The following is a 25,105-nucleotide window of genomic DNA, read 5'->3' on the forward strand; positions in this document are numbered from 1 at the left end:
GGGTGGGGGGAGGTTCATTAGTAAATTTCCAAGCAATTTAAATTGCTCCAGAGATGCAATCTTCATGAAAAACACATATAGGTGTCTTCTATACAACAAGGTCCAGTAAATGCAAAAAGGGCCTTGACGTTCTTTGGTTTTACACCATAGAGATTGTAATCGTAATGCCATATTTGTTTGCCTTAAGGAGACCAAATGCCATATCTGTTTTCCATATCTGTTTATCTTAAGGAGGCCAAATGCCATATCTGTTTGCCTTAAATGAGTTACTACTTCAAATGCCAAAGCTGAATCTGGAGCCATTTCAGAACACTTTTCATATCAATACACACATAAGTACAAGCTCTTTTCTAAAATTGTTGATCATATTTATTATTCGAAACTTGAGAGGGGATTGTGATTTTCTCTAGTTAGTCTAGAGCCGCACACTAAGGGTACCTTTATGTGGGTTCTACAGATCAGAATACTTCATAGCGAATACTGAAATTTCATTTTTATGCTAGTGAAAAGTTTTTATCTCTTCTTGCCAAGTTCTTATTACATGGTTTTGTTTTGCTTTTTTTATTTGAATGGTTTTTTGTTGTTTTGTGGTAATTTTAAGGTAGTACTGCACAATTTTTCTTATCACATGTGAGTTTTCTTTGGTTTTCTTAAGTTGGTTCAAATTGACATTTGTTTGGATGATGTGTTTTTTGCCTTAGTATGAGCAGCAGCAGGTCACTACCTTCAAATGAACAACCATGATCAAATTCATATCAGCAACCACATTTGTAAGCAACATGATCTAAAAAATCATTTACGACCTCAATTAACAATGGCAACACAATGACCGAATGCAACAATCTAAAGTTAGAAGTAACTATATTTTATTGTCAACCCGAACAGCCCATGACTGCTTTTTGTGTCCAAACAACAGCTATGATAATGAGCAACAAAATGGCAACAATAGATGTTGGTATTACACGTATATCAACGGAAAAACCAAGTAGAGAGCATTTTAGTTGTTTTAAAGCAAGGTGTAATGATTTGAGTTTTTTTTAAGGATGGTCTATGCTTATGCACAAAGAACTAGGGATATTTGCAACCTTGTAAGGTTAATTTTTTGGATATAAGTTTTGAAATGAGGAGAAAATAGCAACGAGACAAATACAAAAGATCTACATCATTCATTCGAGTGGTTATCGGCTACAATTTGTGTAGTCAGTTGTAGCTAATGCATTGGGCTACAAAATTTAAAATAGGTCCAGCTTGATGGTGTCGATCATTTAGCACACAAGTAAATCATTCATGGGTCAATTTACTTTACATATTTCAACCAATTGTAGTTTAAATGACTCAACACAAAGGTTGTATTAGGTCTTATTTACTTTATATCTACAAAGAAAAATGAAAGATGAGACATGATAAATAGTGTTGATGGTTCTTTTGTCTGTTTTTTTTATCTTAAGGTTATCCCAGATGCTAAATTATTTATGTTTCTTTATCTTCAGGATGGCATCTTCATCAATATCTTTCGAGGTACATTACATAGGTGTTTTTGTATTTTGGCCACTTGAATATGCTAATGGGTTGAGAAAATTTTTTGAAACTTTTGACATTGGCAACATCGAATACATGGATTTTGTTGCTTTTTTGAAGAATGAAACACAACATAGTGTGAAAACATATATTTTTGTAAACCTGGTAAGGGCTTAGAAAATGGTTTAAGAAAACTTAAATGTAATGTGGAATTTAAGAGTTTTATTGAATATGGACTCAAAAGTAGGGAGATAGTTGATGTGTATTTAGATGATTTTGCTAAAGACTTAATAGAGTATTTGAGACAAGATGGTAGTGATAATGATAGTGACAGTTCATCTAGTGATGATGATGATGATGTTTTTTATGCTCCTTCTTTAGATCATATATCCGAAAGTGAAGATGAAATAATTGAATTTAGACAAAAAGTTGGGCATGGTTTCGTGACACAAGAATATATTGGATAAGATGATGATAATGTGAGAGAAGAAGATTTGATGGCTATTGAGCATGAAAAGTTTTTAAATGATCTTAATGGGGAGTTAAAAAAAGATAATATTGTTGAGACCAATATAAATAATGATGATGAAGAGCATGACCTCGCTCAAGAAGGTGGAAAATATCCAATGCATGATCCAAAAACACATTGGAAGATCATGAAACCTATAATAGGTGAGAGATATGAAAGCCCAACACAACTCAAAGAATGCATAACAAATTATGCATTAGCCAATGGTTACCAAATATGGTTCGAAATGAATGACCACACTAAGCTATTAGCAAGATGTGGAAGGGAAGTTAGTGATGATCAACCGAAATGTCCTTGGAGATTATGGGCAACTTGGATGGAAAATGAGAAATCATTCCAAGTGAAATATGTGTGCAAGAAACTTTAAATTTGGTTCATTGCTGAACTATAAGTTTATTGCTAAGAAGTTTGCCAGTCGATTGAGGGAAAATCCTGATATGAAGTTAGTGGACTTGCAATCTGTTGTGATGAAGAAATACAAGTGTCTAGTGAGCATCAACCAATGTGCTAAGGCTAGGACACATGCGATTAGTAAATTTGAGCAAGGTATGAAAAAACATTATGATAAACTTTAGGAGTACGGTGAAGAAATTAGAAGAACCAATCATGGATCTACAGTAAAAATGAGTGTTGAAGTCAATCCCGATGGGAAGACTTACTTTCAAGGCTGCTATATATGTTTGCAAGGATTGAAAGAAGGTTGGATTAGTGGTTGTAGAAGAGTAATTGGGCTTAATGGGTGCTTTTTAAAGACAATATGCAAAAGAGAGTTGCTTTCAGCCGTTGGTCGAGAGGCCAATAATCAGATATTCCCAATTGTTTGGGCGGTGGTGAAAATTGAAAACAAAGAAAACTGGACGTGGTTTATTAACTTGTTGAAAGAAGACCTATCTTTGAATGATGGCGTTGGTACAACTTTGATTTCAGATCAACATCAGGTACATTTTGTTTTTGTCGTTTCTACGTCTTTGTAAGTGTGTGTTTTTTATGCCTCTTATAATTATTTTTAATAAAAAAATAATTTTTTGTTTCTTAAATAAGGGCTAATTGAGGCTGTCAAGGATGTGCTCCCGGTAGCTGAACACATATAATGTGCTAGACACCATTTATGCAAATTTTAGGAGGAAGTTTAGTGGTGTAAAATTCAGAAACCTTTTCTGGGCAGCCTCTAAAACGTCATATTAACAACAATTTGAAGAAGTGATGTCTGAAATCAAAGATATTTACACTTTCGAAACTGTTTTAAGTTGTTTTTTAAGCTATTATAAGCTGTTTGTTATTGTTTTAAGTTGTTAAAATGTGTTTAGGCTGTTACAATTGTCCTTTTATTCTTTTATTAACTGTTTTGATTTTTTTCCCATGTGAAATCAAAGCGGCCAACCTTGATGCATATTTGTACCTTATGGAGAAAGCACCTCATACTTGGTCTCGTGCATTTTTTGAGACACATAGAGCCTGTGATGCTGTCGAAAATGGAATTAGTGAGTGTTTTAACTCACTATTGGTAAATGCTAGAAGAAAGTCAATCCTTACACTGCTTGAAGCTATTAGAGTGATAATGATTGAAAGAATGGATAAAATGAGAGAGAGATTTGGGAAATGGATGGATGATATATGCCCTACTATTAGGAAAAAATTGAGCACTTAAAGGAACAACAAAGGTATTATTTTATCACTAATATGTTTAATACTCATTGTTCATAAATTCACTAGCTTCTCATTTCCATGTAGATTTTGGCATGTACTTCCATGTGGGGTGATCTTTTTGAGGTTAAAAGTGGGTTAGATGCTTTCATAGTTGATGTAGATGAAAGATCATGTACTTGTAGAATGTGGCAAATATTGGGTTTGCCTTGTGCCCATGCTATGGCTGCGATCTTGTACGTAAACAAGATTCTAGAAAGTTATGTTCCAGATTGTTTCAGAAAAAACATGTTTATTCAGTCATACAATCATTATTTAAGACCTTTAAACGGAATCAAAATGTGGCCGAAAACCAATCATATTAGCCCCTTGCTGTCGTTGCCAAGAAGATTGTGTGGAAGGCCAAAACTTAAAAGAAGAAGGGATGCAGTGGAAAGATTATTGACTTCAACGGGATAGATTGGAAGACAAGGAAGAAGAATGACATGTACAAAATGTAATGAAGCAGGTCACAACAGTAGATCATGCAAGAATGAGAAAAAAGATGCACCATTAAAAGATGTCAGACCACCAGGCAGGCCTAGGACTAATATTCATAGACAAAGCAGTAAAGGGGGTACACGAGGCGGAACGGGTTCACAAAGGGATGTTAAAAAGGTAATGTAAAATCTTCAAGTTTTATACTAATTTTATATGTCAATTGCATACTAATTTGTTCACTAATTTGAACAGGAACCATCTCAAGTGGAATCACGACCAAAGCTCATCCTGAAAAAAAAAAAGCCAAGTGAAAGGATAACTTTGAACAACCTACAAAAAAAAAATACCGTTAAGAAAGATGGAGAAGGTAGTAGTTGTGACAAGACGGTTCCACTTGATTAAATAACATTGTTAGATGAATGTGGATAGGATGGTTTTTTTTTTTTTGTTGAAAAGATGTCCACTTGTTTAGGTTTTGGTATGACAAAGTAAGCCATGAAATTTATGATGAACTCGATGAATGAATGGTTTTTTTGTGGATATTTTTATTCGTGAAATAGTGATCTTTTATAAACATGTTTAACTTATGATATTATATTTTTTGCGCATTTTGCCCTTGTAATAGAAATTGGTGATCTTATAATAAAGTTATTTTAAAAGTACAATGTTGTAATAAAAAAATGTCATGTCAACACTATCGTACATGTGGACAGCCTACATGGACGATGAGGTGGCAAAGAAACTTGGTATAATGGGTAAATTTAATTTAAAAGTTAACCAATGTTATAACAGGTAAATTTTTGAAAGTATAATGCCCTAATAAAAAAATATTTTGAAAGTACATTGTTGTAATAAGAAAAATTGAAAATAGAATGTTACAATAAGGACATTTGTAAAATTATGTTACTATTTTACGCATTTTGCCCCTAAAATATTATCACTTTTAATTCCAAAATTACCCTTTTGCCTCCCAAAACTTTTTGAATTGTTTTTAATATAATTTAAATTTAAAAAATCTCTTAATTTTGATTGTTATCATATTACTTGGTAGGTTGTTCTTGCATTCTCGTAAATCACATGGGTTCTCATTTGAACTATTCCATATATATATATATATATATATATATATATATTATAAAGCATTTGACAAAAACTCTTAAAGACCATTTTTTATGCACGAAGTACTGTTTATTGATGCATATTACTTAAAATTTAAGATTACAAGTAAATTGTGCATAAGTACAACTAATTAAAGCTCCATATTTGAATTCATGTAACTAACTGCAGATAAACATAATCAAATATTAGATAAACATCTCATTTTAAATATAAAAAATCTAAAATATAATTAGGATAATCATTGAGTTCTAACATAATACTTAGTTATTATCTTTATAAAAAATTATATTATTAAACCTAAATTAAATTTCGTTGTTGGTAAATCTAAATTAAATTATAATTAAAAAAAATTGAATTAAGAAAATTACACCAAAACACAAGAACTTTTAAAAAGATTAATTTGATACTGATATCGATATATATATATTTTTTCAAAATTTTATGATATTTTCAAATTTATATTTTATTCAAAAATAAAAACATTATCGCTTTTTCAAAACCACATAAAACCGTATTATATTGACATAAAAAAGAATAAAACAAAACACTTAAATCAAGATGTGTCTCGATGCATTGCACGAGTACCCTTCTAGTGTGTATATATATATATATATATATATATATATATATATATATATATCCGACCTTGTGACACATCGGGGATTTGAGGAAGGATTGACAAGCGTCTAAACCCTTTACGATAACAAGTATACCAGAGTAGTACTCAGAAACTAAGAGAAAGCTTTCCAGAACTCTCAAAGAGAAAAAAAAAACTATATTATATGTATTATATTATAGAGCATTTGACAAAAACTCTTAAAAACTATTTTTTATGCATAAAATACTGTTTATTGAAATATATTACTTAAAATTTAATATTACAAGTAAATTTTGCATAAATACAATTTATTAAAACTTCATGTTTGAATTTGTGCATCCAACTGTAGATAAACATAATTAAATGATAGACATCTCATCCTAAATACAAAAAATCTAAAATATAATTAGAATAAGCATAAAGTTCTAACAAAATACTTAATTATTCTTTTTATATAAAAAAATTTAGATTCTTAACCAAAAATAAAAAACTTCGTTATTAAACTTAAATTAAATTATAATAACAAATTTGAGTTAAAGAAATTATAGAAAAAATGATAACTTTTAAATAATTAATTTGATACTAATATCGATATATATTATTTAAAATCTTATGATATCTTTAAATTTTTATTTTTTTTTAAATAAAAACAATATTGTTTTCTTAAACCACATAACATTGTATTATAACAGAGATAGAGACAGAATAAAACAAAACATTATATTAAGATGTATCTCACAACATTGCACGAGTACCCTCCTAATTATCAATAATATGTTTAACAATGAAAAATTCAAACCCTATTTATAACCTAAACTAGGAAAAGATAACAATTAATAATCAAGAAATAAGGAATGAAGGTTGCATGATGAAGCATGGGTTGTCATGCATGGAAACGGGGGAAAAGGAGCAGGTGCTATGAAACAGTAGCTAATGCGAGCGCCATGCGGGTCTAGTTGCTTAATTATTGACAATTTGAGTCAGTTTAACCAACAAACCAGTACCCCAAACCATACCATCTGGTTTCGCTGTTTATCTGGACCAAGTTGGACCACCTAAACCATCACAAACAGTCCGGTTTGGTTTTCTTTGGTCGATTTTGACGATTTGGTTGGTTTCTTTGAACACTCCTACAGGAAAGGTCTACAAGGCTTCAATTCTACATAATACAATTACAATGACACCATGTCATAAACTCCAAGAAATTTAGTAACAAGCAACAACTACACAAGCCTTTTCAAATACAATTCTCTTTTCTTCTACTTTGAATGTTTCAAATACAAATAAATTTCTAAATCGTCGTTTGTCAAGAAACTCGCATAAGCTGACGGACCGTAATTGCATCATCTCATTTCTCACCACACAAGCTTCTAGCTGCTTGTAATGCAAAATAGGTGAGGATAATGTCAGCCCCAGCACGCCTCAGACACATGAGCGACTCCAGCATTACTTTTTCCTCATCGATCATTTTCAAGACACCCCCGGCTTTTATCATCGAGTATTCTCCAGAAACCTGCGACCCCGAAACATATCAACACAAACTTGTGACACAAGACATGTACAATAAATCTATCCAGTATATCCCATACAGACACTCCCAAGGGTTCGCGGTCACCTGACCCCCAAAAATTTTCAAAATTTAATTTTTATAATATTATAACTTAAATATTTATATATATATATATATATATACACACACACTTTTGACTCCCAAAAACTTATAACTTTGAATTCCGACCCCCGTTACCAAAATTCCAGGATTTGCTACTGATGTAGGGTCAGGACGTCAGATATACGCAGGTCTTACCTCTATCACAAAGAGTAGAGATGATGTTTCCTAAAAGACACGCACAATATAACCAAGAAAGGGTAGGAAAAATGTTTCATGACTTAAGTGCTTATACAGATTGCAATATTTTCATTTTCTGGCCTTCCTAAAGAGGGAAACTTACATCAAAATGGAACAAACTTTGCCTTGATTTCTATTTTGAGGAACCAACTTTTAAATTCATCATTTAAGGTCTGGAACAAAGTTGATGTTTATTCGCGGGACTCGTTGACCTGTTGAACAGGTTACCCAGTAATTTAATATGATGCGGCAAATCATAAAAAAATAAATATTACATGGACATTTATATTAATCTAATAAAAAGAATATTACGTGGATGTTTAGTTTAAACATGTTACTCAACTTTTTTCTTTAAAAAAAATATAAACCCCTTCTTCTCCCTCTTCCCTCACCATCATCGTGACCCTTTCTGGCGACCATCCTCCCTACCGCCACTAGCACAAGTGAGCAATAGATGAATCAAGCATAAACCTCTCTTCTCTAATTTGAGTTCCTTAAATCATGGGTATGGTTCAGATGAGATTGAAAAGAGAGACTACATTGTAAAAGAGACGGTGGTTCCGTAACGAAGATTATAAATCAAAATGGAAACCGAAATGGGTCTTATTTCCAATAAGCAAAAATCTTTTCCAACGTGCTCTTAAGGTTTTATATTATTGTTGTTGGATTACTTTTGTGTATGTTAAGTGGCATTGTAGACTGAAACCGAAATGGGTTTTTAGCAATTACATAAGATTTGAGACGGTGGAGAATGATTCCAATCACGAAGTTGAGGAAGACGAAGAGAACGATGGGCTGTTAACCGGCAAGGTCATATAGGAAGAAGACCAGCGATGAGTTGGTTCATCGAAGAGGATAAACGGCGTGGGGAAGGGTGGGAGATGGAGTTTTAGGTTTTCCTTTTGTTTTTGATTATTAAGTTAATCCTTTAATTTGTTTTCTTTTTAAATTAATAATGATATGGCAATATATAATCCACCTAATAAATTTTTATTTTATAATTTGCCACATCATATTAAATTATCGGTAACCTGAAGAACCAGTAAACGATTCCCCAAATAAACGCAAACTTTGGTCCAGACACTTAAATGAGGATTTTTACAGTTGTTCCCCAAAATAGGAATTAGCTCAAACTTGGTTCCATTTTAATGCAATTTTCCTTATGGCATCACCTACTCGGATGTGGTTTTTCAAGCTAAAGTTACCTATCTACTTAGTTTTCTTATTTTGACATTATTAAAGGGTATTTTAGACAATTGACACAAAATTATTTTCTTTCTTTTACTTTGTTCCTCTTTCCTTTCTTCAAACTTTTTTCAAGTCAGGGTCTTCAAGGAAACGGTCTATCTACTACAGATGGAGGTAAGGTCGGCATATCTAGGTCATTCCTCCCCAAACCCTGCTTGGTGTGGGATTTACTGTGGGTTTGGTTCAGATAATTGGCACATTTAACAATTTAAAAGACCATATCAGAGCTGTTCACACCGTATTTTGTATTTTAAATTGTAGTATATGGAAACTTTGATACAATTAGTTCACACGTCCATGCAAAGTGGGGGTTATTTAGAAGAATAACCTTTTGACAAATTTAATTTAAATGCATGAACTTCCAACAGATTTTGAGAACACCTCTATCTAACAGATGAATGTTGCTTCCTAACACAAAAATACCTCAAAATCTGGCAAAAAGTCATGCATGTATAAAAATATATATAAGAAGCCTATTCTCGTAAATAACCCTGCAAAGTGGGCCCTTCACATGGACTTGACAAAGTTTGGGCATTCTATCCGGCAAACATGGTTCCTAAGAAGTTGATAGCACCAATAAGGCCTATAACAAGTCCGTTCGAGTTGTATACATTTGTGATGCATTATCAGTTCATACTGGAGGCAGAATTAAGATTACCTGATATGCAGCAATCGGTAAGGGAGAGTTATCGCGAAGCAACCTTATGACATCTAAATAAGGCAAGCCTGGTTTTACCTGTGACCAAACAAAGGTGCTCGGTTAAATATTAAAATAGCAGTTCATATAAAAGTAAGATATAAACAAAATACCAACCAGAAGGATGTCGGCCCCTTCAGACTCATCCGCGCGCAATTCGATCAGGGCTTCTCTATAGTTTGCTGGGTTCATTTGGTAACTTTTGCACAAAAGCCACGAAAAATACACTTAATCCATCAAGTTGTCACATAAAAATAATAATAAACGAAAAAAATACAACATACAGAATGTCAACTTTTGAGCTACATACGTTTTCTTGTCTCCAAAACGTGGATTTGAGTCTAATGCTTCTCTAAATGGTCCGTAAAATGAACTTGCATACCTATAATACAACAAAAACAAACATGTTTTGAGGACATTAAATTCAGTGCAATTCACAATGTTTTGTCAAATCAAGATAAAGGAAACAGTAACCAAACCAAACTAAATGTCCCAATATATCCCACCCAAAGGTGGGGTTTGTGAGGGGGAAGATGGATGCAGACCTGACCTCTACTACAAAGAGTAGAGCGGTTGATTCCATGAAGACCCAAAGATGCATGGAACAATATTTAGTGGAAATCATACTGTACTTGTGAGGTAAATTAGAAAATTACTTTGCTGTATAGGACATGATAGACACGTGCTGAAAACCTTCAGCATCAAGAGCTGACCGAATTGCCCCTACACGACCATCCATCATGTCACTGGGGCTTACAACATCTGCCCCAGCTCGGGCCTACAGAAGAAATGCACATCATCAAAAGTAAATTTCGAGATGCTCAAGCACGGGACGACAAACGAAAAGATGCATATACCAGACTACTACTTGTCTGCTGGATATGCTAAAGGAAGTTACCACCACAACACAATTCTGACCATCAAGAATGAATATCCACTAATACTGGCTTTATTGTTTAATCAAGTATTGATAACTTTCTTATGAATAATAGAAGTACTTTTCCTGTTTCTTAACATGCTAAAAGTAGCTAACGAGGAGTGGGACCACATTTTCGTGGAAAAAAGTTTTACAATCATGAAGTTCTTGAATTTATGCAAAGAGAGAGCCATTTCTCTTCTGTCAACAAAAGACTGAACCAACTGAAATCGTGAATCCCACATGGAGTATAGTCCAGGAAGGTAGGATGTATGCAGATTTTACCAATACCCCTAGGGGGTAGAGAGGCTGTTTCCATGAAGACCCCCAGCTTCTAAAATGTCCACAATGACAAATGCTTCTCGACATATAAAGACACTGATAGATTCAAATGGCTGGGTGTTGGATTTATTCAATATACATGTGCAACTGGTAGAATACCACCATAACTGATCCCATAAAATTTATTGATCATCAGAATCTCATTTTACATAATTAGACTGGAAAAATTGCATAGCATAGAATTTATAGAGATGAAATGTTAAATATCATTAATAAAGAGATATACCTGTGAAACAGCCTGTTTACATAACTGATGCACAGTCTCATCGTTCATTATAACTCCTGTAAAATGCAACACACATGATATGCAGCTGGTAAGACAAGAAGAACAGGTTCACAGATACCAGGATAGGATAAGAATTACACTTACATGAAAGAAAAACAGAAAGAACAGCAACAAAATAATATTTAAACAATGAAAAACCATGCTGTGGGAACGGCCCACGTACCCTAACATCAAGACTTCATCTTTTGACTGCAAACTTATTATGAGATCCACTGGTTATAACTACAGATATGGCGCTGATTGCAAAGTCTTTGACAGCATATATATTCCTATTCCATGGGAATTTGCTCCATTATCCAGTTAATAATTCCATTCCATGCAGAGTGTTTTTGTACTTTTTCACAGACACTAATAAGCCGGCGGATAACGATCTCAATGTGATTCAGTTTTTTTCTGTAGGTGAAAAATATCTTCATTAATATGTACAGTTTACCTTTTCAAAGAGATCCTAGGTAAAGGATTTAGTCCATATGCTGCTGTTTGTATTTAGGTTTGCTTTTTCCTTTTGAACTGGTTAAGCCTATATGCGGCTAGAATGGAGTTAAGCCATAAGATATCCTCCGAGTTATCTCTACCTTTTTATCTTCGTAACAACACCTCTCATGGTCAAGATAGTCCATATTAAGCTATGGAATAGTTTCTAATGTGTTGATATAAGGCTAACATCTAATATCCATGTCATCTTAGTGTTCAACATTGACATTAGGAGGTTAAATCTTGCAATAAATCACTCCCTAACTCCTTTTCAAAATTGCTTCGAAAGCCCAGAGGAAAAGCACTTTGTACCCTTGCCAACTCTAATAACTAAGCATAATAAAATCATAAGAGAGCACACTCACCACTTTGGTCCATACATGTTTTGAACTTTCAGTTCGTTCTGTTTAGCTTTATCGGCTATTACTTGACAAAAGTCATTGCATTAGTTAAGTAATTACCGTAAGTGGCTACTGCTGTTACGATCTTGAAACTTAAACATGAAAGGGTAATGGGTTGATGTAAACATATTGTGGCTCTAACTAATTTTCACAGCATGGTTCATGTGCTTAAAACACCAAAAGTAATAATGCATGAAACAACTGATCGCCACACCACCTCTTGGGAATCAAACCTTTCAAAACAATATTGCAAATTGCGATGGAGGAGAATTTTTCCTCCTTTCTTCCAATGTTAACCTTTTTCCTTTTTACTTTGAAACACATGCATGACACATGAAAATGCAAAATAGAAAATTATTGAAACATGAGTTTCAGAAGACAAAAAAGCAAGGGCATGCTAATTTTTCCCCAACACATAACGTAAGAACTTGAAACTGGTTCATAGATTGTGTAGCTAGTAGTAATTACCATCTTCTCTAACAATACCATCATGCCCATCTGAAGAATATGGATCTAGAGCGACATCAGTGTAGATGATCTGTCCACATATACATTAAACTATTAACATTTCATCAAGCATACTTGGCAAAAAGCACAAGCACCTCAACAAGGTAAATGTTGTCCCCTTTCTATTGAAAAAAGAGTATATGTAAGTTCTTACAAGATCAGGGTACTTGTCTTTAAGCAACCGAATTGTTCGAGGTACGAGTCCAGAATCATTATATGCTTCATCTCCTGTGGGAGTCTAAAAAGGGAAAGTCCAATTGTGTAACGTTTTCATGAGAGCTACATTGAATAAAATGTATAAACAGCAACCTTTAATGCATCCGGAACTTTTGGGAAGAGCACAATACTATTGACCCCAACATCACGAGCCTTTGAGACCTGCACCACATGTACAACACATCTTTCATTCCGTTCATATCCTTTTTTTGGATAAAACATTCCGTTCATATCAATTTGCATATAATAAATACTTTCTGTTTAGATTGGTAACAATGTAAATAATTATAATTATCTAAAAACTATAATTAACAATGAATTTTTTTAATATTAGTTGCAAACTTTCAATCAACTGTTTCGAAATTAACATGAAAGAACGAAAACAAGGGTAGAACTGCAAAAAATAAACAATATATGTGTTGTTGTCTGGTAGCTGAATGCATGTAAGCATGTTGATATGTCAGTCCAAGTGATGTCTTGTAATTGTTTACTAATTTTGGAAGAACTGAAACTCTCATCTGGTTTACCAGGGCTTCATTTGAGTTGTCTCTACTATCGTTCAAGGATACTCCTTGCACAAGAAAACATATTTCACATCATGTTTCAACTTTTGATATCAAAGGATTTAGCTTTTTTACAAAACTAATGTGATTTATATCTCATTAAGAAAAAAATATTAACAAAGACTTCAATACATACACTACAATAGAAATAATGTTGACGTTAAAATACTATCGACAGCAAGACAATAATAGAAGATATGACCTAATCAAACTATAAATGACAGCAAAAAGATAAAAGATGAAACAGAGTCCCAGAAAACAGGCTTTCCATTGATCATTTAACTAGTTTGCCTTCAAATGGAGAAGAAGGCAGATGGAAGTAGAAAAATTAATAAGCTGAAATCTTAGCTGAATCCTAGTCTACAGGCACAAAAAAGATGTGTTGCTACTTGCTAGCCATGATATCCAAAGGCGCCATCATTCATGATACGCCAATCTGATAATATCTTAAAAACATTCATTATATTAGATCCTGCTTCTAGATATTCCATGCAACTAATTCTCAATGAAATTTTTAGTTTCAGAAAATGATTTACAAAACAGAGTCAATATGACAATATGGCAAACTAGCACCATACAAGATTTTTCCAACAATGGCAACTTTGTGCTGATATATGCCTCTATTTTCGTAATATATTTAACTGTTACATTGGTGACCTTTCCAATATGTATTCACTCCTTTATCGTCATCACGTCATGCATAGCTAGAGCCTAGAATGACTAAAAAGGTTGAAAGACAGTACTGTGGCAGTCAAGGATATTACATATATGTAAGGAGTCCCTCCATAGCTAGGATAGAACAGTACATCCAACATGTAGTACTTTTAAAGCCATAAGGTGTGTCAATGAAAATCATGTTCGATTGTCAAGCCCACATATGATTTTAGTTCCTATGTTGTATGTTAATCTCGTATTAATGTATAATGACACTAGCCTACTGTGTTGGATGAATTAGCCCCTATATATGTGCTATACACAACACACATATATTGAACCTCCTTGACAAAGGACACTTTTAATTTACAACAAGAGAGCATAAAGGTAAAGATGAAAATAGCTAACAAACCTCTTCAAGAAGCCCATGTCTCCACCCAAGCCTATAGCAACCAGGCATGGCACCAATAGGTGTGTCCTCTTCACCTGCAAATCCAAAGGAGACTGAGAAATGCATGTAATACAAAATTTAAAATGAAGAACATAAGATACATTAGCGTAGACTTTGACCTTCATGGATAAAAAGAGGGTATACAAAATTTGCAGGGGACAAGCTTGTTTCCTGGAATGCAGATCTCAAGACTGGTGATCTGCGATTACGACGCGGTCGTCGACTAATCTCCTTCATAAATGGAACAAGCATAACATGTAAAGATAAGGAAGAGCAACCCATAGCACACTTTTTAAGAATGAAAGTAAATGGAGACCTTATATAAACCCTTTAAAATAGGAGGTGAAGCAGTGCCATAGCAAAAAATTCAGAAATGCAAAGTTGACCAAGAAAGGTGCAAACAAATTGCAAGAAAATAAGCCTTAAGAAGCTCAATTTCCATCAAAGTACATTATCAAGATGAGTTATCTAGAAATATATTTCAGAAAACAATAAGAAAAGCAACCATTATGCACACAATTTACGACAGCGCCCTCAAACATGTAGAAAGATGATAATAATAGTGGTAAGCAAATTCAATTTATACATTTATGAAAACAGTTTTCTTTATCACTATTTACTTTATATGAACTGCATAAATTAAATAATTAGATAGCTGGCAACAAAATATAGTTTCTGCAACATAACGCAGTAAGTAGCAAGCTATTTAGTTCATTGTAACAGAGGAAAGGCGCCAAAAATGATAAACAAAATTTGGTAGATATATTGCACTCTGTAACAAATTTAAAGCCATATGTCTGGCGATTAGTATAATTCAAGTTTATGTAGGTCAGTTGCAGCCAACAATCTGAGTGCGGGTTTTTGGCAATGATAAGCTGAGTTCAATAAATCAAAACAATAGAGAAACTTGATGCAAAGGGAATACGGCCTAAACATTTTTCGGGCAATAAAAGCTAACGCATCTGATAAACTACATTTCCCCATGCCAGCAAGACCTTATCTTATCTCCTATCAAGGTATATATATTGTACTATACAAGAGTTCAAAGAAGAAGCAAAATGTTCTTGGAGAAAAGACTTAGGCATAACAGCATTGTTCTAGTAAGGTTTGGTAAAATTTGTTAAAAGAAAACTTACCAATTGGCCATGTAGTGAGAAGAATTTCAGAAGTCATAGATAATAAAATTGAGGTGAGAACGCTTACAAATGAGGGAACCACTGGAGTTCCAGCAGGTGATGAAGGAATGGGGGGAACCGGAGGCGCTTCAGGGATGTTTCCAGCAACAACAGCAGCTTCGCATTCCGCATCACTCCTACCCAATTTTTTCATGGGTCCATCACTGGTTGAAGCCTTGACTACAAACATACACCTATAAGGCAAAGTAGAGACTGACGGGCGAATTGGTAGGGCATTCGGTTTAAAATTTCCATAGCTCCGGCAATCTAAACCCTTAATTGTTCCAACATTCAACGGCATATTCGCAATAGTGGACGCCATAACTATGAATTCTGCACAACACAAAATTATTAGACAAATTAGCAGACAAATTTTGCAAGAAAAGCTTAGTACCTAACTGCAGTTCACACACTCAACTCCAACCTCTGTTTCCTCAAAAAAGAATGAAAATGTGTCATAAACCTTTATAACAAAGCTACCTCTGCTGCACACACAACCATTTGATAACTTGAAGGGATAGCATATACGCAGGATGTTGAGAGGGGTGGATTTGTGAACACAAGATTAAAGAGTAAAATAAATGTGGTGGCTTGGGCATGTTCGAAGGAGACTACAAAAGGCACTTCTAAGGAGGGTGGAGAGTGTCATGGTCGAGGGAGAGAGGAGTGTCGAGGCGGTGCAGACCAAGGAGGATGTCGAATGAGCAACTGAGGCTGGACATGGAAAAGTACGTAGTTTTTTAGGGCATGACCTCAGATAGGAATTGCTCAAGGCGGCGGATTGGAGTAGTTGATTGCTTGAAGACTGTTGTTGGGGGAGGGGGGTTTGGGGAGGGTTGAAAGTAATCAGGTAGGTTTGCAATGCCGCAAGCAAGATATATATAGAAAGTTCTTTGGAGTGTTCTATGTGTTTTTATCTAGGTAGGCTCTTTGCAATTTTTGCTATTTCTGTCTTTAAAAAAAATTTTTTTTTTTTTGTGTAGATCTTACCCCAGACCCTATTTCCAGGTGGGACTTAAGTGGATTTTTTGGTTTGGTTTTGGTTTTGGTTTGGTTTGGTTTTACTAAAATAACTAAAAATCTTGTTATTCAATTATTTAATCTTCTTTTTAGGTTAAATTCCATTTAAGGTCCAGGATTTAGAAGCCAATTCTTTGGCAAGTATTCAGTCATAGCTAATGTTGCTCTTTGTTAACATGCAAAGCATTCTGTCAACGTATGTAAACAAAATAGTCATCATGGTTGATAAGGTATGCATATTGTTGTTTGTCTTTTTCTTGGTTAGCTCTCAATTGAGATTAGATCATCCCAAGACCTAGACAAACTCAACTATTCTGAATCTGTAATTAAAAGTTAACCATTTCTGCAATGAGAAGCAAGAGCCAATTTAATCTACAGAGTAAGGTTCTATTTAGTGTAACGATAACAAACGTTCAATTATTCCTATTACGTACCCATTTTGACTGGTAACAAGTAGATCTTGTAACTACTGATGACATGGATGTCAACTTGTCAATTTATATTGTAATTCTTGATTACGTACAATAATTGTCACACCAAAATCAACTGATGCCACGTAGACTGAAGGTTTGTTACACTATTGAGAAAAAAATTCATTGTTGCACTAAATAGGAATTACGGTGAACTTCATTACATTTTGATGCATTTTTCCCTGTGATAAAATCAAAAGGGGAAGAAAATAAAGAGGACATGAATTATTACATGGTTGCAATTTGGTAATATACCAAAACTGAGTCCTACCAATTGAATGAAAATATCTAGTTTTGTTTTGCATTCAGGCCTCTTCACTTGTTTCAACTTGTTCAATTCCTGTGATGTACTGCTACAGCTAACGCTATTAGTGTCACATATCATATTGGTTGAGATTGTTACTTTTGAGCTACTGAACGCTTTTTCATCTCCGTGTACCATGACTACAGAACTAGTGATTGTTTGCACATTGGTGGTCATTTTCTGCAGAGAAAAATGCATCAAATGCAACAAAGTTTGTTTTAGTTCCTGTTTAGTGTAATGAAGATTTTTTTTCTCATGTAACAGTTTTCAAAAACTCCTATTCTGTAACAATTTTTGGGCGGTAACATGCTGATCTTGTAACATATGACAATGTGGATACAGAATAACGAAAGGGTTAGAGAAGTGCACAATAAACTTGGCATCCCTTTAATCAAATGTTAGAGGTTCTACAGGTTACCGGTCAAAATAGGAACAACATAAAAAATTGAATTTTGTTACATTGAATAGAAAATTGTGAAACTTTGTTACATTTTATAGAAATTATGATACTTCGTGACAAAAAAAATTCATTGTTACGCTAAATGAGAACTGGGGCAAACTTCTTTGCATTTTGATTGATTTTACCCTTCTCTACAGCGGTACCCAATTTTTTCAATTCTCCTCGTTTGACGTTGTGTCAAACACTGATTGTTTAGGGTTTGAGGTCAATTGGATCATTTAACAGAAACACACAATTTATTTATATTTTCAATAACAGGACACAAGAACACACAAAAGGTTAGTACATAAACGTTAGTTTCAAACTGCAAGATGTCATCCCTCTGTCGAATGCATATTAGCAAATAAATCAAATGCAATTGTAGACCCAGCAATACGTCAAGTCCCTTGCACAATTTCAGCAAACGATCGCATTAACTCTACGAGTACGAGAATAATAGAGTTGAACAAATACCTAAATTTCCGATGGAGAGGAGGAATACAAGATCAGAGAAGCAACAGCTCAGGTGGAGACCTTCGTCGTCGACACGACTGTGAGACAATGGATGGTAGAATGGAGCGAGCTTATGTTTGGTGAGGGTGGAAATGAAACGGACAAAGATGGCGTGATTGCTTTAGATCAGATTTTGTTTGTATGTTGTTATTTACCACCAACTCTTTAAAATTTACAAACTGGCCACTAAACTTTGATGTTTTGGCAGATTGACACTAAACTTAGGTTTTTTTCTATTTCAAGTGCTTTTATCTTACCGGGTGAATATGAAAAGGTTTGAGAATCTTACCCGGTAAAAGACATAGCAAAGATCGAGAACATTACTCGGTAAAAGGCATAGCAAAGAATATTACACGACGCTTTCCACGTAATAGATACTTACCAATAATCTATTTTTATAGTTGAAAATGTTAACCAATAAAGTAAATAAGGGTGTTGACTCTTACATGTAAGCGTTTACTCGGTAAGCAGTTGGTAAATGTAAGTCGACATGTCCCAATTTATCGTCATACAATCTTGAAACTAAAGCTGGATCAATGTTACCCTTAGTGGGTTCTCGTGCCACCACAAAATTTGTGAGTCCACGAAATGATCAATCTTCATAAAACTCTATGAATCCATGACAATCTAAGATAAACTTGTAAGAACACTTGAGAGGAGATGAAAGGAAAAATCAACAAGTCAAACTTCTATTCTTTATGTAAGTTTTACAATTGAGCTCATTTACAAATTACACTAAAGACAAATGCTTTATATATGGTCAAACTAAAACCCTTCTAGTCAAAGTCAAACTCACTTACAAAGTCAAACACGATGTCGTTACAATTATAGACAAAAATAACTTTCAAGACGAATACAATTTAACACTAAAATTCAGACCCAACATTTCCCTCCTTTGTATTCAGGCTTGAAAGAATTTGTGCACTTTGAATCTCGTTTGAACTTTGTCGTTTTAAGCACTTCATGACTTCTTCAAAAAAAACTTCAAAACAATCTTCACTAAGATCTTTTGTTGAGAAAATATTATAACATTCTCCCTCTCGAATGTAGAACATAAACGATCTTCTCTTTTGACAATGTAGAACAAAATCAGCAACGATCTTCAGAAATGATCTTCAAGATATGATCTTCAAAGAATTTCTTCAGATAACAGAATCTAACATTCTCCCCAAAAATGAATTTCTTCAGATAAAAGTTCACAAACATTCTTCTTCAAAATTAAACATTCTCTTCGTTGAGAAATCTCTATCAGTAAACTTTTGTAAAGATGATAATCACATTCAAAAACTCTCAGACAATGTAGCACAAGAATAGTTTCCAGTTATAATCTTCAGTCACACTCCTTTGAGTCTTTTGCCGACCTTTGATGTTACTTCTCCTTGATTTTTATATCATACTCCCCTTATATCATCTAAAATTGAACATTTCATTCATTATTTCATACTCCCCCTTATGATGAAATGAGAATCATTAGCATCATTTACCAGAATTTGAATAAAATTTTAAGCGAGAGCCGTCAATTCATAAAATTGTAAGTAGATCTTTTCAAATCCGCTTGTATAATCTTTTCAGATTAAGAAAATGGGAAATTAACAACCAATTTCAACTTATGAAATTGTTTTCAATCTTATAAAAAAATTGGCCCGTGAATATAACAGATATATTCAGTACAACGGATATACTTCATGTATGAGACTTTTAGATGTTCATCTCACCAGGTCTTCCATTCAATCATTGATATCTTATAAAAGTATATCTATGAATGTTTCAGCAAAATAACATATAATTTGCAAAAATTGTGTAGTGTAGAAAAATAAAGCAACATATGCTTTTGTTTAGGCTCAAAAAGATAAACCGTGTGGACTACACAAATTTATCAGACTCAATATGTGGTCAAAAAGACTTGAAGGGGGGACATATATCTTTTTGTTTCAATATCAACTTTCTCTTAATGATAAACTGATAGAATGTGAGTTGTGTGCCCCGAGTGTTATTGAAACACTTATCTGCTAAGAGATAAATGAGTAGCTGGTGGGGTTGTGACAAGAATTGGCTTGGGCTTTGCCTTTTTCAATATTAGTCTCCAAATAATCGAGAACTAATAGATTACGTGGTATGCCCGGAATTTAGAGGTTCAGAACAGGATTCTTGTAATCTTTTAATCTTGACACAACTCTCGTCAATTCTTTTGGCTTACTACATTTACCCCTCTCTTTTTCATTTTATGCTATGCACATAAACCCATTTTGAGTTTAAGCTCACTCATATATGATTGTCCTCTTGGGTAGGTTTGTCGGTTCTGACATTCCATAGAGGTATATCTGTAAAGCACTCAATCCCTCCTAAAATTTAGCAATGTATGCTAAGTTGATCACAAATATTTGATCAAAAATATTATTGCTATAAAGCACAATGATCAGATAAAATTGATTAAAATATATAACTTTTAAGCACAATCAAGGAGTGATACGCAAAATCAGATTATTCAGAACATAAGAGAAATGAATGAAGATCTGTAAGTACGAGTTTACATATTCTGATATTCAAAGAATTAACGAATGTATATCAATCAAGATAAAAAAAATATCAGAAAAACAACCTTTGATTACAAACGAGTGTATTATCACCGAAAATGATTATTATTTAAGAGACATAATAATAACAGTTTCAAAAATAGCTGAAACAGGTATTTGAGTTATGTACGATGAGAAATTATACAAGTAAAATCTCAGGAAATACCTGCTTAAAAAATGCACTTGTTTCAGAAAACAATTCCAATGTCCAAAAACATTTATTAAACATTTCCAGAGACTCCTCCTAGAAAATAGATTTCAGTAGTATTTCATTTCAGCTCAAAATAATAAAATTTAGAAACAATTTTAGCACGGGTCCTGAACTGTTGTGTTCAGAAGCCAATATCATTAAAACATGAATCCTAAACTGTGTGTTTAAAAGCCTCAATTTGACAATATACAACTCGCCTTAAATTAGTGCATCATAAGTATGATTCTCTGATCAACGCATTAATGACGCACATGCAAAATCAGATCAAACAGATTTTGGTACCCAAATGAACTTGGGTCATTCTTTGTTAGTATCAGGTTGTAGGATGTTGTAATTGCCAAACCATCTATTCTTGTTAGATATTTTCTTTTTCACACTTTTAACAGTATGATCATATATGCAATAGGATCCATACCATTTATTATTATCATACCTGTTGTTACTTTTCCAGTTCTTCTAATACTTGTTGTCTTGAGTCCACCTGTTGTACCGTTTCCTGTTCACAAAATCAATTGTCTTGCATGTGGAGCACATGATTCTTCTCTTGCTAAGATTTATCAAATCATTAGTAGATCTCACAAAACAAGGAAAAATATTGTTAGTAACAACAGAGTTACGAGACGAAACAGATTCAGTTTTATTTACCCAAACACTTTTAACTTTTGAAGAATGAGAATTGGGTGATCCAATGACGTACCCTTGATAGTACTGACTTGAAGAACAAGAATAGTTCTTAGAAACAGTTGATTTAGGACTGCTTGAATAAGTGTTAGATTTAGAACAGTCATAGAAGCTTGTTTTACACTGTGAAGGAGAAACAGTTGAGCTTTGAGCACAAGAAAAGTCTTTAACTTTCTTTAAAAGTTGGTCTCGTTTATCAACAACTAAATCATACCTCTCTTTAAGTTCAGTTCAGTTTCAAGTTCTGTCTTCAGATCAGACAATTTCTTAGAAGTATCCAGGAGTTTACCTTTTAACTTCTTCTTCAACTTCTCAAACATTTTCTTCTCTTTATCAAACTCTCTTCATCTGAGCTGCTTTTTTTATTCTCAGAAGCAATGTCGAGCCATTTTTTCTTTTCTGCAAGCTCTTTGGCCATACCTGCATATTTCTTTGCAGTATTTATCTTTTCAAGAACAAACAACTTTTTCTCTTCGTCCAAAGCTTTTTGCTTTTGATCAATACAGTTAGATAATTCTAGATTTTTACTCAGACATTCTTCTGTAATCTCTTTCTTCTCTTTATCTATCTTGGCTCGTTCCAAGATGATTAGCTGCTCAAAATCAGAGATCTGATTCAGTAGCATTTTAGCATTCAACTCTAGAGAGTTGATCTTATTCTTATAAGAAATGTGTTTAGTACCAAATCTTTTCTCTACTTCAATTATTCTCTTCTTCTCTTTCTCAAATTCTTTCCTTTCAGTATTCAAACTCTGTTCAATTTCCAAAACCTTTCTCTGTTCTAATTCCAGTAACTTTCTTAACTCAACCAAATCACTCTCAGACTTATGAAATTTTTCCAGTGAAGTCCTCAGTCTCTTTATGTTTTCTTGGAGAGTTTCTCTCAGTCTGCAATGCATTTTGAACTTCTTGGAGTTTATTAAACAGATCTTTATTTGATTTACTCCAAGTTTTCAATTCATCATCACACTCTTTTCTCACATTATCTAAAGATTTCTCAAGTTTGCTAATCCAAAACTTGGAATCATTCTCAACTCGTTCTAATGCTTCTTTATTCTCCTTTTGTAAATTGACAATAAATTCCTTATTAGCATGATTTTCAGAGAACATATGTATATATTTATCTTTAAAATCTTTTGCACTCTTTTCCAACTCAAAAACTTTAACTCTCAACTCTCTATTCTCCTTCTCAAGATAAGCTGCCATTTTAGACTGATCAAAGAATCTAATACAATGTAGAAATCAATCAAAGAAACAAAAAATAACAAAATCTTTCATATTAAAGTCAATAAGCTCAAAAATATCAGAAACGCTCAAAAACTGTTCAGAAAACAGAAAATCAGCAAAAAGAGTCAAAAACTGTTGAAAACAGTCAGAAACGGTTAAAACTGATCAAAAACAGTTTACGCGACACAAATTGGTTCAAAAATCTCAAAACAGTTCAAATCAGATAAAATCAGAAGTTTGGTGAAAAACAGTTAAGAAAAAAATCCAGATAAAATGAAATGAAATCTGGAAAAATAGTGTTGGAAAAAAAGATTTAGACTTTATAAAAAAATGGGCTAAGAGAAAGGATGGGCTAAGAAAATAGACAAAAACAGATGGGCTTGGAATACAAAAAGCCCAAATTGAATCAAGCCCAATCCAATTGACCGAGGAAGGGCCTAAACCGGCTGTCTGTTATGAACGATGTACTCCAAAACCTATGTCTGGATAACCAGAATCCTTAGGAACCTTAGTGCGAGAAAGAAGCTAAACCAGTCAAGATTATGTGCGAGAATAAGCGACAGTCTACAACTCAGAAACCTTGTTGATCGAGGAAGCTTAGTCCGACCAAGACTGTTGTGATTAACACCAAATCTGTACTACACAGCCTGCGGTTAAGGTGAAATCGGACAGTGGTATCCTACGATTTAGAAAGAATCGAACAAGGAAGGAAGCGATTTAGGTTTAAATCTGTGCAAGGTTTCCTAAATCGAACAAGGTATGCGAACGATTTATCCTTAGAAGTCACAAACTAGACACCTGGTCATACGATTTAATGCTGAAATCGGTCTGAGTTATGTGTGATTTAGGTTAAATCGATCAAGATGGTATGCGATTTAGGCTGAAATCTAACAGGGAAATGTGCGATGTAAGCTGAATTTTGGTGTAATAGATGAACGATGAAGTCTTAATCGGCTAAGCCTGTGAGCGATTTAGGATAGACCGTGAACAATGAAGGCAGTGACCGGGAATATTGAACCTGGATGGCCTTTGAATGATTTAGACAGGAACTCGACCACGATGTAAAGCAGAATCCTTACAGATGGCTTGTTGACAGGGAATGTGATGAACTTGATGAACCAATTAGCCTAATACGGTTGAAGCTTTGTGAGATGAAGATGTAAACCGATCAAATCCGGCCAAGGGGATGAGCGAGGTAGACTAAACTTGGGTGGCCTGGTGTGCGATGAAAAAGCTAATACGGACAAGCCCTTGTCCGAGGAATATGAAATCCGCCTAAGGTATTGTCCGAGCTAGATGGAACTTGGATGACAAAGTGTCCAAGGTAGCTTGGTCTTGAGCGATTTAGCTTGAAACCGAATAAGCCTTAAGCGAGGAAGAATGTAATACGGATGACATGTTATGCGATTTGAGCTTCAATAATTTAGCTATGTCCAAATCCGGATTGAACCCTTGTTCGAGGAAGGCACCAAAAACATCTAAGTCCTAAAAATCGTCTAAGCCTATGTGCGGTTTAACTTCAAATCTGGACAAGGCATTGAGAGGATTACAAGTTTAAAAAATGGCCAAGTGTAAAAACCGGGTAATAACTATGATCGATTTACACTAAACTTTCTAACCCTTGACCGATGTAAAGCAAGATAATCCGATCAACATTCACCTAAAGTACAAAATTTTAACTTTTCATTCAGAAAATGGATCAAAATACTGATTTTTTGAAAAAAATTCAAGAACACAAATTTCACCAAAACTCGGAAATTAATGATGTAACACCCTCATTTTCATCAAGAGAGATGTCACGTAATCTGAAACATTTTTACCTTAATAGGTACACCAAAGTAATGGCTAATTTAAAACCATTTAAACTATTACAGCGGAAGTCTTTGAATCATCAAAATCTAACTTAAGTTCTAACCCACCTTCTCTTGGGGTTAAGTTACAAAAGATCATTACAGCGCATCTTAGACAAAAGACTAAAATGAGATGATAATAAGCAACACT

The 25,105-nt window shown here is 33.9% G+C and overlaps 1 protein-coding gene across 2 annotated transcripts; it reads right to left on the minus strand.

Annotated features, from left to right (window-relative positions):
• Positions 1-7,027: 7,027 nt before the first annotated feature.
• LOC112524518 (delta-aminolevulinic acid dehydratase, chloroplastic) lies at positions 7,028-18,495 on the minus strand. 2 transcript variants are annotated; one of them, XM_025134366.1, is made up of 14 exons: positions 18,375-18,482; positions 17,429-17,641; positions 15,696-16,000; positions 14,612-14,723; positions 14,454-14,527; positions 12,918-12,986; positions 12,763-12,846; positions 12,570-12,639; positions 11,167-11,222; positions 10,339-10,460; positions 9,993-10,064; positions 9,800-9,881; positions 9,644-9,721; positions 7,028-7,401 (listed from the first exon to the last, which is right to left on the minus strand). In XM_025134366.1, exons 2-14 carry the CDS (start codon positions 17,460-17,462, stop codon positions 7,237-7,239), a joined length of 1,323 nt encoding a protein of 440 aa, XP_024990134.1. In that variant the 5' UTR covers positions 17,463-17,641; positions 18,375-18,482; the 3' UTR covers positions 7,028-7,236. The 2 variants fall into 2 exon arrangements, with proteins under 2 accessions (XP_024990134.1, XP_024990135.1); XM_025134367.1 differs by lacking the exon at positions 17,429-17,641 and having other exon boundaries at positions 7,237-7,401; positions 18,375-18,495.
• Positions 18,496-25,105: the final 6,610 nt, after the last annotated feature.

The sequence above is a fragment of the Cynara cardunculus genome (genome assembly GCF_001531365.2).
Source record: "Cynara cardunculus var. scolymus isolate 2C chromosome LG 13, CcrdV1, whole genome shotgun sequence".
Classification (NCBI taxonomy): domain Eukaryota; kingdom Viridiplantae; phylum Streptophyta; class Magnoliopsida; order Asterales; family Asteraceae; genus Cynara; species Cynara cardunculus.

What these genes read in the sequence shown, in the direction of transcription:
- LOC112524518 (XM_025134366.1), bottom strand. Translation starts at nt 17,462, where the DNA reads ATGCAAAACAAAACTAGATATTTTCATTCAATTG. An exon ending in CCCTCTTTTTATCCATGAAG is followed by an intron (nt 14,528 to 14,611) that starts GTCAAAGTCTAC and finishes TTGGATTTGCAG; the next exon opens with GTGAAGAGGACACACCTATT. An exon ending in TACCGATTGCTGCATATCAG is followed by an intron (nt 7,402 to 9,643) that starts GTAATCTTAATT and finishes TCGGGGTCGCAG; the next exon opens with GTTTCTGGAGAATACTCGAT.